This window comes from Lactuca saligna, chromosome 5 (genome assembly GCF_052625555.1).
Source record: "Lactuca saligna cultivar CGN05327 chromosome 5, ASM5262555v1, whole genome shotgun sequence".
In the NCBI taxonomy this organism is placed as follows: Eukaryota; Viridiplantae; Streptophyta; class Magnoliopsida; order Asterales; family Asteraceae; genus Lactuca; species Lactuca saligna.
Genome location: NC_136421.1, coordinates 82,034,053 through 82,048,001, shown reverse-complemented (window position 1 = coordinate 82,048,001; position 13,949 = coordinate 82,034,053). Strand labels below are relative to the sequence as shown.

Sequence of the window (13,949 nt, the reverse complement as noted above, 5' to 3'; positions counted from 1 at the left end):
TTGCGAGGTCTCGGCTCTTAAGGAGTTGAGAACCGAAAGTGGGGAAAGGACCAAGAGGAGGGGAAGAGGAACCGAGAGTGCGAGGAGAAGAACAGAAGGCGAGGCTCGGTCTCGGTTGTGCAGGCTCGCTCCTCGGACAGAAGCTCCAGTCTCGGACCGAAAGTCGGGTCTCGACTCGGTTGAGTGGTTATCGGTTCTTCCTGGTTTCGGCTGCTGGGTCTCGGTTCTTCCTAGTTTCAGCTGTTGTGTCTCGGTTTCTAAGAGGTTTTGGCCTCTAAGAGGAGTTTTGGCTCCTTCAGGCTGTTTTACTCGTTTTAACCCCGTTTCAAGCCGTTTTTTACCCGGTTAAGGGTCGGGATGGCCCGAAAGACTATGAAAATTTATGAGAACTTTCGAGAGAGATTTGGGAGAGATTTGAAATAGAGGGAGACAGAGCGACTATGATTAAGGGAGGTTTCGTTTGTGACCTTTTTGAGTGTCCTACTTCAAAATGCAGGGTCCATAAACCCCATTAAGCCTTGTTATTCAGGAACAAGCTCAAGCTCCACCTGAAGATGATGTTAAATTTAATGACCAAGTAGATGATGTTATTTAGGAACAAGCTCAATCTCAACCTGAAGATGATATTGAAGTTCAAGTTGAAGCGCAAGTTCAAGTTGAAGATGATAACCAAATTACAGTTCAAGATCAAGTGGAATAGATTATGCAGGAACTACCAGCTTTTCAAGTTGTGGTAGGACAGCAGGCAAGGAAACCTTCAGAAAGAATTGCAAAAGTTAAGATAAGAAAGAAGTGGGAGGGTAAACAGGGAAGCAGTGGTGACAATCCGTATGATTTGGAATAGCTTTTGGCTTCTTGGACTATTGTTAATGCTTTGGCATCTTTGACTGTTATCTTTTAACTTTAAATCTTTTGGCACATCGTTTGAAATCTAGTTGGAATAGCTTAAATGCACGTTTAAGTGTGTAGGGTTTAACTTTTTGTATATATTTTGGTTGTAATGAATGTTTAACTGTGTTATGTATAACTATTGACACATCTTTTGAAATCAATGTTCTCTGGAATCTTTTACCATCTATATTCTAATACCATTTGTAGTGTTTATAATTTATTACCATCTTTTATAATACCAAGTGTAATCATAATTCCATTACAATGTTTGTACAGTTCCATTCCAATGATTCAATACATTCAAATCATCCAATGTAACATTTTTCATTTAAAACATCAGAAATGATACATAATTTAGCCATTTGTAATGTTTATAATTTATTACCATATTTTATAATTCCAAATTAATCACAATTCCATTACAATGTTTGTACAATTCCATTACAATGTTTGTACAATTCCATTCCAACCATCCAGTGTAACCTTTTTCATTCAAAACATCAAAAAGGATACATAATTTACTCATACTACATCATAAGCTATATGGTTTAAAACAACATTTTGACATACAAGAGAAACAACACAATCAATGCAAGTCTATGAGTAAAACAATTTCCAATTGATTTTGTCCAATTATTATTTATTGCCGTTCTTCTCTTGTTCGATCTTCATCCTGCATATGCTGATTTCATTCTCCATGGTACAAATTTTCAAGGCAAGATTGCAACTTTCTTCTGGTTTCATCCTGTAGTGCCTTCTTCCATCTTTCATCCCTTCATCCTCATCCAACCATTGCAAAAATTTACAGCTTGAACTTTTTCCATTCTTCAAGAAATTTATAAAAAACATGTTAAACTGAAGGAAGAAGAAGAAGAAGTAAAAAAAAATCAAAAAAATTGATTTACCAGTGAGTTTTGACAAACTCTGAATTTGATTCCAGGATTGTCGGGGGTTCTTGATGTCTTCACACGAGATGGCAAGTCGCAATCACATAAACGATCCGATCGCAATTCGTCTTGTCATTTAGAAGAAAAAGACGAGGAAGAAGATGTCATCAATCGATCTATGGTTTTATTCAATAAGACTGCATGGTGTGGGCAACCCCTACAGTCATTTTTGTGACGTGGAACGCCCCTCAACGGCGTTGTAATACGGAACACCGCCCCCTATTCGTTATATGGCGTTATGACTTAATCCGTTTCCCTTCGTTGCACTCTCAACGTTTCATAACGCGTGAAACGGTCATATTTTTGACTGTTGAGATATCTTTTTTAATTAACCATTTTATTTCAACTATATATACATACACAAACATAATATTTTTTTACAACCTTTTCTCATCTTCATCTTTATTCTATTCACAAAAAAACCCAACTTTCCTTTCAACCAACTATGGAGCAAAACCCGAACACCCCGCCACCAAACACAAACACGTCCATCCTAAAGGGTTTTGCGCAATACGGAAGTTATATGAACCTTCTCACCTCAAACTCACCCCCAATACAATTTGTTACATCCCCAAATCTTCAACAAAACCTTTTCAATGCTTTCAGTTCCATGCAACAAACAGCCACACAACCACTACATACACAACCACCACCAAAAATTGTTCCTGAAGCACAAACGGGAGGCAGTGGGAAAGGGAAAAGGAAAAGGGAAAAGGAAACGGAAAGGGAAGGCAGTCGGGGATACAGAAGAAGAACCTCCACTATGGTGGACAGCGGAGGAGGAGTATGCTTTGGTGGAAGCGTGGTGCGGGACTTCAAAGAATTCAACCATAGGAAATGATATGCGAAGAGTTGGGTTTTGGGAAGTCGTGCTCAACAAATTCCACACACTTATGAAGAAACAGTCGTATCGGAATATCGACATGCTTAGCAGCAAATGAACTACTATTAGTCGACGGTGCACTAAGTTTAATGGTATTTTCATGAGAGTATAATCGCAATGGAAAAGTGGTGCGAATGATTTTGATGTTTACAAAGCCGCGAGGGAACAACATCAAGTGGAAAGGGGGCATGCTTTTGAGTTTGAAAAAATATGAGAGATTGTTAGGCTAGATCCAAAATGGAATAAGACGCTGACATCGGGGGAGGCACAATCAAAATGGAATAAGACGCTGACATGCGAACGAAATTGATAGAAGGGCACAAGAGTTTGCGGAAATGAAAGCAAAGTTCGACAAACAACAATATGATTGCCCAAGAGAAGGTTGATGTGTAACGTGATCACTTGGAGTTTCTTCGTAAGCAAGCTAAGAAAGATCAGATGGCGAAGGATTTAGCCATTCTCCAGACCAGCGAAACAAATATGGGACCACGAGAAGCACTAGTGCTCCGGAAGATGAATGAGAAAATCGAAAGACAATATTTGGATGACTAGTTGATCGGTTTTAGTTTTTTAGGACGTTTTTTTTTTCTTTGTTTTTCTATTATTTATTTTAATGTTATGGTTAATCTAGGAGTTAATTAAATTGCATGTTTTTTTTTTTGTTATTAATCTAATATGATTAAAAAAAATATAATGAAAAAAAAAACAATAAAAAACAAATGAAATTGAAAAACCAAAAAAAATAATAAAAAAAAAGAAATGATGACATGGAAAGTTAAAGATGTTATCATTGGTTGTTAATTTCCTACATTTGGTGTTATAACACCAAAATGACATGGCATGTGAGGTGATAATCTTTGGGTGTGATAACACTTTTTAACTAGTTACCCACATCCACTAGTCTAAGAAGTCATATCTCAACCTTCTTATAATGTAAACGGCTGAACAAGTTAGTTTGATAAATAAGTAAAAAAAAAATAATAATAATAATACCCATATATATGAATATAAGAAATACTTAATTATCTTAATACCTATTTAAAATTGTGGAAGATATATATGAAGATTTCGGTTTCTTAATAGAAAACATGCTAATAATAATAATGTGTTTTTAAGTAGGGTCGGGTTCCACAGGTATACCCGGTTGGAAGCGATTTTCAATCTCCCGCCCCTTTCCCATCCCTTTCTATGACCCTCTGGCATCTCGGAAACTTACAAAATCACAGAGAAATCAAATCAGCAGGAGGACACAAAAATGGAAATGGAGAAAGATAGTCGTGAAATTGGGATTGGTTATCGACACAAAAAGTTGAAAACGTCGTTTAAGCTTGGTCTACACGCCCTCCTCACCACTTGCTCCAAAGAGGTAATAACCTTTTGCAATCAATCTATATGCATCGATTTGCATTTTCTTTCTTACACAAACCCCTTTTTTCACTCTCACACCTCGTCAATCCTGCTAACACTTCTGTTGCTTTAAAATTGAACGTTTTGCTTTGAGCTCAAACTGAATATGCCCTAACATACAGTACAAATTATAACAAAAAAGAGACTGATGCGACTTCCAAATTAAAAATTTCTATTGCAACAAGGAGTATTTTGGTTACAGGAGGGAGTAAGTTGTTGATACTTGATACCCTATGTGCGAGGAGACTTATTTCGTAGGTCGGAACTGGAAACTAAGGAAATAGAAACTAAAATTAGCAAATAATCCCAAAGGGGTATACTTATTTTGGTTAAACAAAGTGCTGAATGAGTTCTTGATGAATTTCATCTGATTCTGTGCATATACTCCTCAATCAGGCTTGATTATGTCCACAAGAATGCACCATTGGATGTTGTCAATGTCAATAAATGTAATGTGAGGAAACGATAGGTCAATCTTTTTTGAGAGATTTTATTTCAGAGATACTTTGTTCTTTGATTAGATGCCAAGTGTCTTGTCTTGTGTGTGAGACTTTAGTTATCCTATGCTAGAAAAAGGTACATTTTTAAAGTACAATACCTTAATAACAAAAAATGGGGTGTCCCATAATGGTCAATCTTTTTTGTTTTTTGTTTTTTTAATATTTCTTTTATCACTTATTCAACATCTGTTTCTCTTTGATACCATATACCAAAAGGAGTTCTGCAAATCATTTCCAAGATTTACACAGGCTGAACAAGAGCGTCTTCATCGGCTATATATCAAGGTGTAAACCATTTATATTATTGTAATTTTAAGTACAAATATTTAAATTTTACTATATACATAAAAAAATAAAAAACCTGTGGATGTGTGGTCCCACATATAAAACATCTTCTAGGTTTTCTATTTTTTGTAATATTCTGCAAGTCACTCAGATTTTTGCTTAACTACTAATTTTTTTTTTAAATTTATTTATTTCACAGGTTATTGTGTCTTTGCATCAGAATATTGAGGTATAAGTTTTTTATTTCCAGTCTCAGCTATTTTCTTATGGGATTTTATCAGAATATTAAGTTGTTTATCAAGGATTTGTTAATAGCTGATTGAGTTTTTAGGTTTTCAAATTCTAATAATGGCTTGTAATCTTGTATTGCAAATTATTTACAGGATGAGTTTGAAATTCTGTGTGAGGAGACAAAGGTATACTTGATTTCTTTCAAAATGGTTCAAATACAAGAAATAGCATTAACAATGTACCTTACATTTTATTTGTTTATTGTTTTCATTTCTTAAGGCCTTGATTAAATTGTTTTGGAACATATCAATGCTATGTTTTGTTTGGTTGCAGGTGGGAAACATTCTTGATATCGTGGAGGAACTTGTAGAGGAACAAACCCTGGATCCTCTTTATCCTGATAAGTATGCATCTGCTACTTCTCTCTACATATATTATTCGTTTACCAATAATAGCAATGTACTTTAATCTTTTACTTATAATATCAACATACTTGTATTTTTTTTTTTTTTTTAATTCAACATCAGTTGTACGCAGAAGGGCTAAATGGTCAATTACTCACTCTCATTCAGTTCAACAAAGATTTCCAGACATACATATGAGAAAGAAATAAAAATAAACCCTTAAACCAGTAATTAGTTATATATGGGTGATTCTTGTTGACTCAATGCAGAAAGAACAGAAGATTTTTACAAATTTGGCCTCGTTAATTTTGTAAGATATTTTTTGAACATGACACTTGTAAAATTGTAATTTTATGTGATTTCCAGGTCAAATTTCAAAGATGTTGCACAAGTGTTGTCGACTATAAAAAAGAATGAGATCCAAAACCTTGCAACTATGTTGGAAAAGGTTTGTTAGTTTTTGTTTACAAGACAAGCTTATTAATTAATGATTAAGTTTGAAAGTGAAATTACTATTCTAGACAGAAGCTGAGAATCAAGTGTTGAGAAGCCGTGTTGAACTCTTACGGAAACAAGTACAAGATTTCTCTGGTGCATCAAATGCTCTTGAAAAGGTACCTTCGTTTTTTGTTTTGTTAATCTTAGAAGCGTTAAATGGAAGAAATAGCAACGTACTTTTGTTTTTTGTTCATTATAGGATCCTATTTCTATTTCTTTTTATTACAACATTCTACTTTGAAAAATCTATCCATTATTTTATAGCTATAATAATAGAAAGAAATAAAAGTACATTGCTATTTCTTGCATTTATGCTTCTTAAAATGTAAATAGTTTTTCTTTAAGATGATGACATGTTTGGTTGTATTCATATCTTATCTTTTTTTTTTTTTTTTTTCTTCAGATGTAGATGGGCATGTGAATTAAGGAACAAAAAAATGCCACCCAAGCATCAACATTCAACACTTCTTGTGTTAAATGATTTCGTCTTTTGTTGTTTCAAACAATACTACTGTTGACTTATGTTTCCTTGTTTTTACTTGAATCCTATTATGTTGATGTTATGCTTTGTTCTGATGCTTCTTCACCTTTTTCATCGATAATGTGGGCCATTGGATAGAAGTGGAAGAATAGCTTACATTTATAAACCCTCCAAATCTTTTCAATCACAAGTGGAACTTGAAGCTTTTGTATTTGATAATCTTATGTAAAACTAACATTGCCGGAATATTCCATATCTAAACTAAAATATTTTAAATATATTGTTATTATGACTGTTAATAAAAGCTTATCATGTTCCAAATGCTTATCACAAAAGTAGAGATTATTTGTTAAGCTTTTTTCTTGACACCTAATCTCCAACTCATTAATCCATAAGGCAAAATAATAATAATAATAATAATAGTAATAATCAAATGAAGAGCTTTTTCATTAGCTTATTTATAGGACCCAATGATTTTTATTTGTATAATTTTATTGTTTTTATATAAATTGCGCATTTAACAAATGGTTGAAAGCTATGTAAATTAACAAGTTTTTTTTTTGAGTAAACCATATCAGAAAACCTACTACATGGGCGATAAAGCTTTTTCGTTTTGGAAAAGCTACTAATTTGGATGTTCTAAGGGATACAGTAGTTTATATACAAAGTAAATCAAAACAAAAAAGCAATATATTTTGGTGTGAATTAAGAAAAAAAAAGCAATTGAATGGAACAAATTTGTATCATTTTTTATGAGAAAACCGAAAAGTATATGGGGACAAAACAAAAAAGCAATATATTTCGGTGTGGATTAAGAATAATAAGTAATTGAAGGGAACAAATTTGTATCATTTTTTATGAGAAAACCGAAAAGTATATGGGGATAAAGCGAATGTATATAGATGAAAGCGTCGAGGAAAAAAAGAAGATCAGGGAAGCTTTTCTCTAATATCAGAGCCAGGTTTCGATCCTGGGACCTGTGGGTTATGGGCCCACCACGCTTCCGCTGCGCCACTCTGATTTATGATACCAATTTACAAAATAATTATTTAATTGTATCTTAGACCCTCCATAGCTAATTACTATTTTAGACAGAAGCCAAGAATGAAATCTTGAGAAGCTGTGTTGAACTCTTTCGGAAACAAATACAAGATTTCTCTGGTGCTTCAAATTCTTTTAAGAAGGTATCTTGTTTTTTGTTTTGTTATGTTAATCTTAGAAGGGTTAAATGCAAGAAATGGCACCAAAGAATCAACATCCAACACTTGTGTGAAATGATATTGTCTTTTGTTGTTTGAGACAATTAACAGCAATACTATTGTTGTCTTTTGTTTCCTTGTTTTTACTTGAATCCTACCATATTGATGATTTGTTCTAATGCCTTTTCACCTTTTTCGTTGTTAATGTGGGTATTGGTTTTTTTTGAGCCTAAATAGTCCCATCGGAGAGAAGTTATAGAATAGCAACAACTTTAATTTTTTTTTTTCTACCCATGATAGCAATATGTAACTCTAAAACATGTTGCTATTTTCTATAGTCTGCCTTTTTATTTTCAAATGGATAAAACCTCTAGATCTTTTAATCAATCACAAGGGGAACTTGAAGCTTTGCATTTAATAATCTTATGTACAATTAACATTGCCAGAATTTGACCATGTAAACGAAAGTATTTGAAATTGATTGTTATTATGACCGTTAATAAAAGCTTATCATATTCCAAACGCTCACAATAGCAGAGTTTATTTGTTAATTTTTATCACACCTAACTTCCAACTCAATCAAAAAAACTCAAAAAATTTCATCATATGAGAGTTTTTCATTAGGTATGTAAATTTACAAGTCTTTTTGAGAAAACTATATCTGAAAAATCTCCCACATAGGTGATAAAGCTTTTTCATTTTGGAAAAGCTCCTAATTTGGATGTTCTAAGAGATACAGTAGTTTATAATACAAAGTAAAACAAAAAAAAAACAAGCATTTTTTTTTTTTTTGGTGTGGATTAAGAATAAAAAGAAATTGAAGGGAACCAATTTGTATCATTTTTTATGAGAAAAGTATACGTGGATTAAGCGATGTATATAGAATGAAAATGTGAAAATAAAACAAAAAAATAGACGGAAGCTTTTCTCTAATATCAGAGCCAGGTTTCGATCCTGGGACCTGTGGGTTATGGGCCCACCACGCTTCCGCTGCGCCACTCTGATTTATGATATATATTTATAAAACGCGTATATAATCTGTATTTTGGCAACTCCATCGTTGATACTTTGACTTTGTTCTATTTTATATGTTCTTTCTATTGATAATGTGTTTGTGGGACCCCGATATAAAACCATAAGAAAATTAAACAAAGTACAAAGCAATCAAACTCAAAAACTTAGGCAAAAAAAATATATCTATAGCAGTTGAAATCCAAAAAGCCCTAGCCAACAAAGAAGAAAGAATTGACAGTACAATGATCTAACTCGAAAAAATGTCTACGTTTCAACCTTTACTTGTTAGAAATATATAATATATGTAGTTTGCTAGGTATGCCAATTGACAAGACATGACAAAATAACTTCTTGTGTTTGTGTTTGTGTTTATGTTTAGTGTGTACTATGTTGAAAATAAGCTAGCCTTCAGGGGGTATTATGTAATATTGTGGGAGTCAGGCAGTTACAAAATGGAATCGTTCCCTTCAAGGGGTGCCATTAATGGGTATCTTAAAGATGTGTCTTCCGAAAGGGTTCAGCGCTTCATAAAGGGGTTGCATTGATTGGTTAATAACCATCATTAACTGTCATCATGTCTAGTATAAATATGTATGTATTGTGTCTGTAACATGTTGATTTGTTGATTGTGAAATGAATAAAAAGTTTACATTTTCTGCACTAGAATCTCTTTTTCTCTCTTCATGTTTTCAATAGGTAAGACAATTGATAAGACATGACAAAATAACTTGTGTTTGTGTTTATGTTTAGTGTGCACTAAACTAGGATCGAGGCTTATTAATGTAACAAAAATTTGCACTTTTTTGTTGTATGCTATTTCTTTTGTATGAGTAAAGTGCTGAATGGATAAGTGATATCTGTTTAAGTAAAGGCTGTTTCTTTTGTACACCGAATGAACTACTGTTTGAGATGGTAAATAATCATTTTACCTTTCTTCTAGAAAGGATGTGATAAAATAATAACTGTTTATTCAGAAGCGTTATGAAGTTGAATTGTAAATGACAAAAAAGAAAAAAAAGCAACAATAGACGACACTACTACATGTTCACTAGCTATCCTAATTTTGTTGCTTAAATATTACTTTTGGAAAATTTCAAACAAAACTTTCCTTAAATAATACGTTAATATTGCTACGAAAAAGTCTATTATAGTGTAAAATTCCATTTTGAAAAAAGAAAAAGAAGAAAAAAAAAAGAAGCAACTGCTCTCTTATTCTGGTTCAACTTTGAGAACGATCTTCATGAGTTCATAAACAAAGTAACTTATAGCAGCCGATGGGAGCACCTGAGAATATACAACATCATAATAAGAAAAAAATAAATTAATGTCATAAATTGGTAACAATTTTTTTTTCTTATTGTATTCGGGTAATTCACGACTTAACAAATATATTTTCATTCAAGTTTTTATGAAAGCATGCTACTTTCATTTGTTCCAGACAACATCATTTTGCTTTAAAAAATTACCAAATTATCGCAACTTTCACCGAGGTAGATTTTTTGAAGTAGATGTCTTAATAAGAGAAAACTAAATTTGGCCTTTTTACCGGTTCAAAATTTACACTTTTGGCCCAGAATTCAAAGCTTTGTCACAAATTCATCCTAAATTTACTTCTTTACATCTTTTTTCTCAAAATTTTGTTTCGAATATGTTGTTTTTGCATAATAAAATCATATTTACACAAAAGAAAAAACATATTTTCACATAAACAACCTTCTTTTTTCTATATAATTAAAAAAAAAACATTTAAGCCCTTAATTAATCTCAACACTTATATACGACTGTTTCTTTTTTACATGATCAAGACATAATGACTTAATGGGTTAAGCCAAAAAAACATGGATTAATGTATTAAGACACTAACTCTTTACCTATTTGCTCTTCTTTTTTTTACTCTCAACTCCTCTCATGTTAAAACGGATGAATATTGTGAAATTTGGTTTTTGAATGAATGTAAGGGTAATTTTGGTTAAAATATACCTGCAATAAACTTGGAGTCAATCCTGCATATAAAGCAGGAACACCACCTTGTTCAACAATCTTCCCAAAAGTAGCAAAAGCACTCATTTTTGTAGCCCTAACTTGCAACTGAAGTTGTCTTCTCACAACTTCAAATGGATAAGTAGCAGCTTCAGCACAACACCCCGCAACCGCACCGTATATCAGTGTTCTCATTGTACCCAATTCCATCTGCTCCAAAGCATTTAATGCTTCCCCTCCTTCTTTCATGTTTTCAAGTCTTTTTCTTCCTTTTGGTGAATGTAAATATGTTGATTTTAATATGTCATAAATTCCATAAAACACAGCTCCTGAAGGTGCCATGCTTATGATGGAAGGAAGTAAGCCTTTGTATAAAGAGAAGAATCCTTCTGTTTGGATCATGTGCTGAAAAGCACCGATTACACCTCCCATTGCTTCTCCTCCCGGTGCCACCATTTTTGTTCTGATCTGTGAGGGTGAGGGTATTTTCGTCATTTAATAGAAAAATTAAAGAATGAAGTTGTGAATTGAATGAAACTGTGAAGGAATGTGGGAATGATAAAATATTGGGTTTTATGCAAGAGAAAACATACTTTCCTTGGTTTGTTTCAGCATATAAGTAATGAGAGGGTATTTTGGTCATTTATGAAGTTGAATTCCTTACACATGCATACAGTCCATGAAATTTATAAGAATATGACAGAATTGAACTCTGTCCATTTGGCAACCAAACATGCCATGGAAATGGAATCTCGATCTTTTTACAAATTTGCCCTTATTTACTTTTGGGTTAATCTAAAAAAAGCCCTTATATTTTGTATTTTTTCTGGATTAAACCTCAAATTTATTTTTTGCCTGAAAAAGACCTTGTATTTTTTCTGAAAAAGCCCTCAACTTTGTATTTTTTTTTTCCGAAAAAACCCTCACATTTTACAATTTTTTTTTGGAAAAAAATGACTACTAGGGCCAGCTCGGAAAAACTGAAAAACTACAAGGTCTTTTTCAGGCAAAAAATAAAAATAAAAAATTGAGGTTTAATCTGGAAAAAACACAAAATATAAGGTCTTTTTTTAGATTAACCCTTTACTTTTTCCTTTCATTTCGCAAGTGCGCCATAACTTTCTCAAAGTTTTTTTTAAATATCATTTATCCAAACAACACTTAATGATGAGAACAAGGAGGGCATTCACGTCTTTTGCACAGACAAGCGAGCATCTATATTCTATCCCACCTTTTTGGGTTCAATTTCTGTAATGTAGTGTGGTGCATAACAAACGGGGTCTAAATTCTAAAAGCTATAATACAAAAAGGGCAAAAAGGTAAATTCAAACATACCGTGTCCATGGGTATGCAGAGTATAGTAGCAGTAATTCCTGCAGCAGCACCAGCAAGAAACCTTTCAAAATTAGTTGTTTCCTGATTCCCAGTTAGCTTTAACAGATCACTTCTGTATTTATCATAAGCATAAAAGTTGATTGCCTTAAATGGAGCTGTTCTAAGAATATTCACAAAATTTCCTTTCCAAAACCCTTTAATCCCTTGAGTCGCTGCAATTGATTTGATCAGATCAATAAGATGTTTTTGTTCCCCACGAACCATATATTCCAGCTTCAATCTCTCCAGTGGAGCCACAAAAGTTCTACATACAATTTGTAAAAAAAACTGAAACATTGTTAGATAAATAAAGTGGAAAAATGTTCTGCCATGTTTGAAAGGTTAACCTCAGTTAATTAAACAGTGAACATGTTTTCTCCATTAACTAAATTTATCGAGTATGAAAACACCCAAATCAAGTTCACAGTTGATAAAGTGAAATCGATGCCAATCGACAGCAATTTAGAGTGAAGAACAGACCTTGAAACCATGGCAGCGATAGCTCCAGCCCAAAGATGCTTCGTAGTATTCAATGCACCTCCTTGTTTTTGTACCTTAACCTTAACTTCCTCTTCCTCCAAACCTTTCTGCTCATCTTCAACCTCCCCTCCCAAAACAAGACTAGATTCCCCGGAAAACCCTTCGCCGCTGCCCCCATCTTTTACCGACAAGGTCACGGACAAAAATCCAACTCGACCTTGTCGCCGGCGACTTCTCCGCCGACTCAATGAACAAGAGATCGGTGCAACAGAACTAGTGTTCTGTAGCGAAATAAAGGACGCTATAGACGAAGGAACATTACCTGTTTCGAGAAACAATCCACCGTTTACAAAATTGGTAGACGCAGGTAATATTTCCGGTTGCGATCCGGATGATGCGACTAAATCTCTCATCCAAAGCTCTAAACCTTTCATTGTAAAAACCGAAAAAGGCAATGCAGTATTACCCGATTATCAATACAAAACAGAGACCAAAATTGTTGAATTTTGAAGGTTGTAGTAGTTTAAGGGTGCCGAAATTGACGAGGAACTTGGATCGGAGTTAAAGAAGGAGATTTGGAAGAGGGGTGGAATTGAATATGAAGGGGAACACATAAAAGGTTTATTGGGTTGGATTCGAGGGAAAAAGGGGAGCACATTGTTGTCGTGCTTTGTTAACACCGCCGTAACACCAACACTTAGAAATTCTCATCAGGGGGTGGGTGTGAGTCTGTGTTTTGTTGTTGGTATACGTAGTTATCATGAAAAGTGCTTGTAGCCGATCTTGGAATTGTTAGCTTCTCCCCAAATCAACCTACTTGACACGACATAGCATCGAACCACGTTGGTTTATTCTGTCGTACTAAAAGTTTGGTAAATAAAAGTCAATAGGTATATATACCCCAAAATGTGTGTACCCTTTTTGTGTATCCTCGTAACACAATCCAAAAAAAGTTAAGGTTGGGTGGAGGGCTAAAATCAAGGCTCTAGCTGGCCTTGTTAAACACCTTAACGTACCACCAACTTAGTATGCTGAGTTTGGTGGTCAGACTCGGTGAGAGTATGCCAATATGGGAGACGTTGTATGCATTTTTTTCTCTATTTTTTTATTATCATTTTGACGACATTATAATTTCAAAAAATACAATATTTTCAAAAAATATCCAAGTTTTCAAAATGGTACCATTTTTTTTTAATTTCAAATTTTAAAAATTGCATTAACTGCTATATATACTAATGTCTTCTTTAATTTTTCATCATATTCAAACTTTCTTAATTCAATTCTTCTAACATTTTTATTCTACATCTTCTTCAAAACTTCATCTCTAAAAAGTGACTCGTGTTTGGACAAAGGATGAAGAGATCATATTGCCTCG

At 33.6% G+C, this 13,949-nt stretch overlaps 2 protein-coding genes across 3 annotated transcripts; one reads left to right on the top strand and one right to left on the bottom strand.

Moving 5' to 3' along the window:
- Nucleotides 1-3,861: 3,861 nt before the first annotated feature.
- Nucleotides 3,862-6,746, top strand: EMB3006 (embryo defective 3006). 2 transcript variants are annotated; one of them, XR_013681904.1, is made up of 8 exons: nucleotides 3,862-4,087; nucleotides 4,845-4,913; nucleotides 5,113-5,142; nucleotides 5,297-5,329; nucleotides 5,478-5,548; nucleotides 5,915-5,996; nucleotides 6,074-6,162; nucleotides 6,450-6,626. XR_013681904.1 is itself a non-coding variant. In XM_078994167.1 (8 exons), exons 1-8 carry the CDS (start codon nucleotides 3,977-3,979, stop codon nucleotides 6,453-6,455), a joined length of 495 nt encoding a protein of 164 aa, XP_078850293.1. In that variant the 5' UTR covers nucleotides 3,865-3,976; the 3' UTR covers nucleotides 6,456-6,746. The 2 variants fall into 2 exon arrangements, 1 of the variants encoding a protein (XP_078850293.1); XM_078994167.1 differs by having other exon boundaries at nucleotides 3,865-4,087; nucleotides 6,070-6,162; nucleotides 6,450-6,746.
- A 2,942-nt stretch (nucleotides 6,747-9,688) lies between these two features.
- On the bottom strand, nucleotides 9,689-13,410 carry LOC144997891 (putative mitochondrial adenine nucleotide transporter BTL3). Its single transcript, XM_078957752.1, has 4 exons — nucleotides 12,575-13,410; nucleotides 12,056-12,359; nucleotides 10,721-11,188; nucleotides 9,689-10,024 (listed from the first exon to the last, which is right to left on the bottom strand). The coding sequence occupies exons 1-4, from the start codon at nucleotides 13,006-13,008 to the stop codon at nucleotides 9,950-9,952; spliced, it is 1,281 nt and encodes a 426-aa protein (XP_078813878.1). The 5' UTR covers nucleotides 13,009-13,410; the 3' UTR covers nucleotides 9,689-9,949.
- Nucleotides 13,411-13,949: the final 539 nt, after the last annotated feature.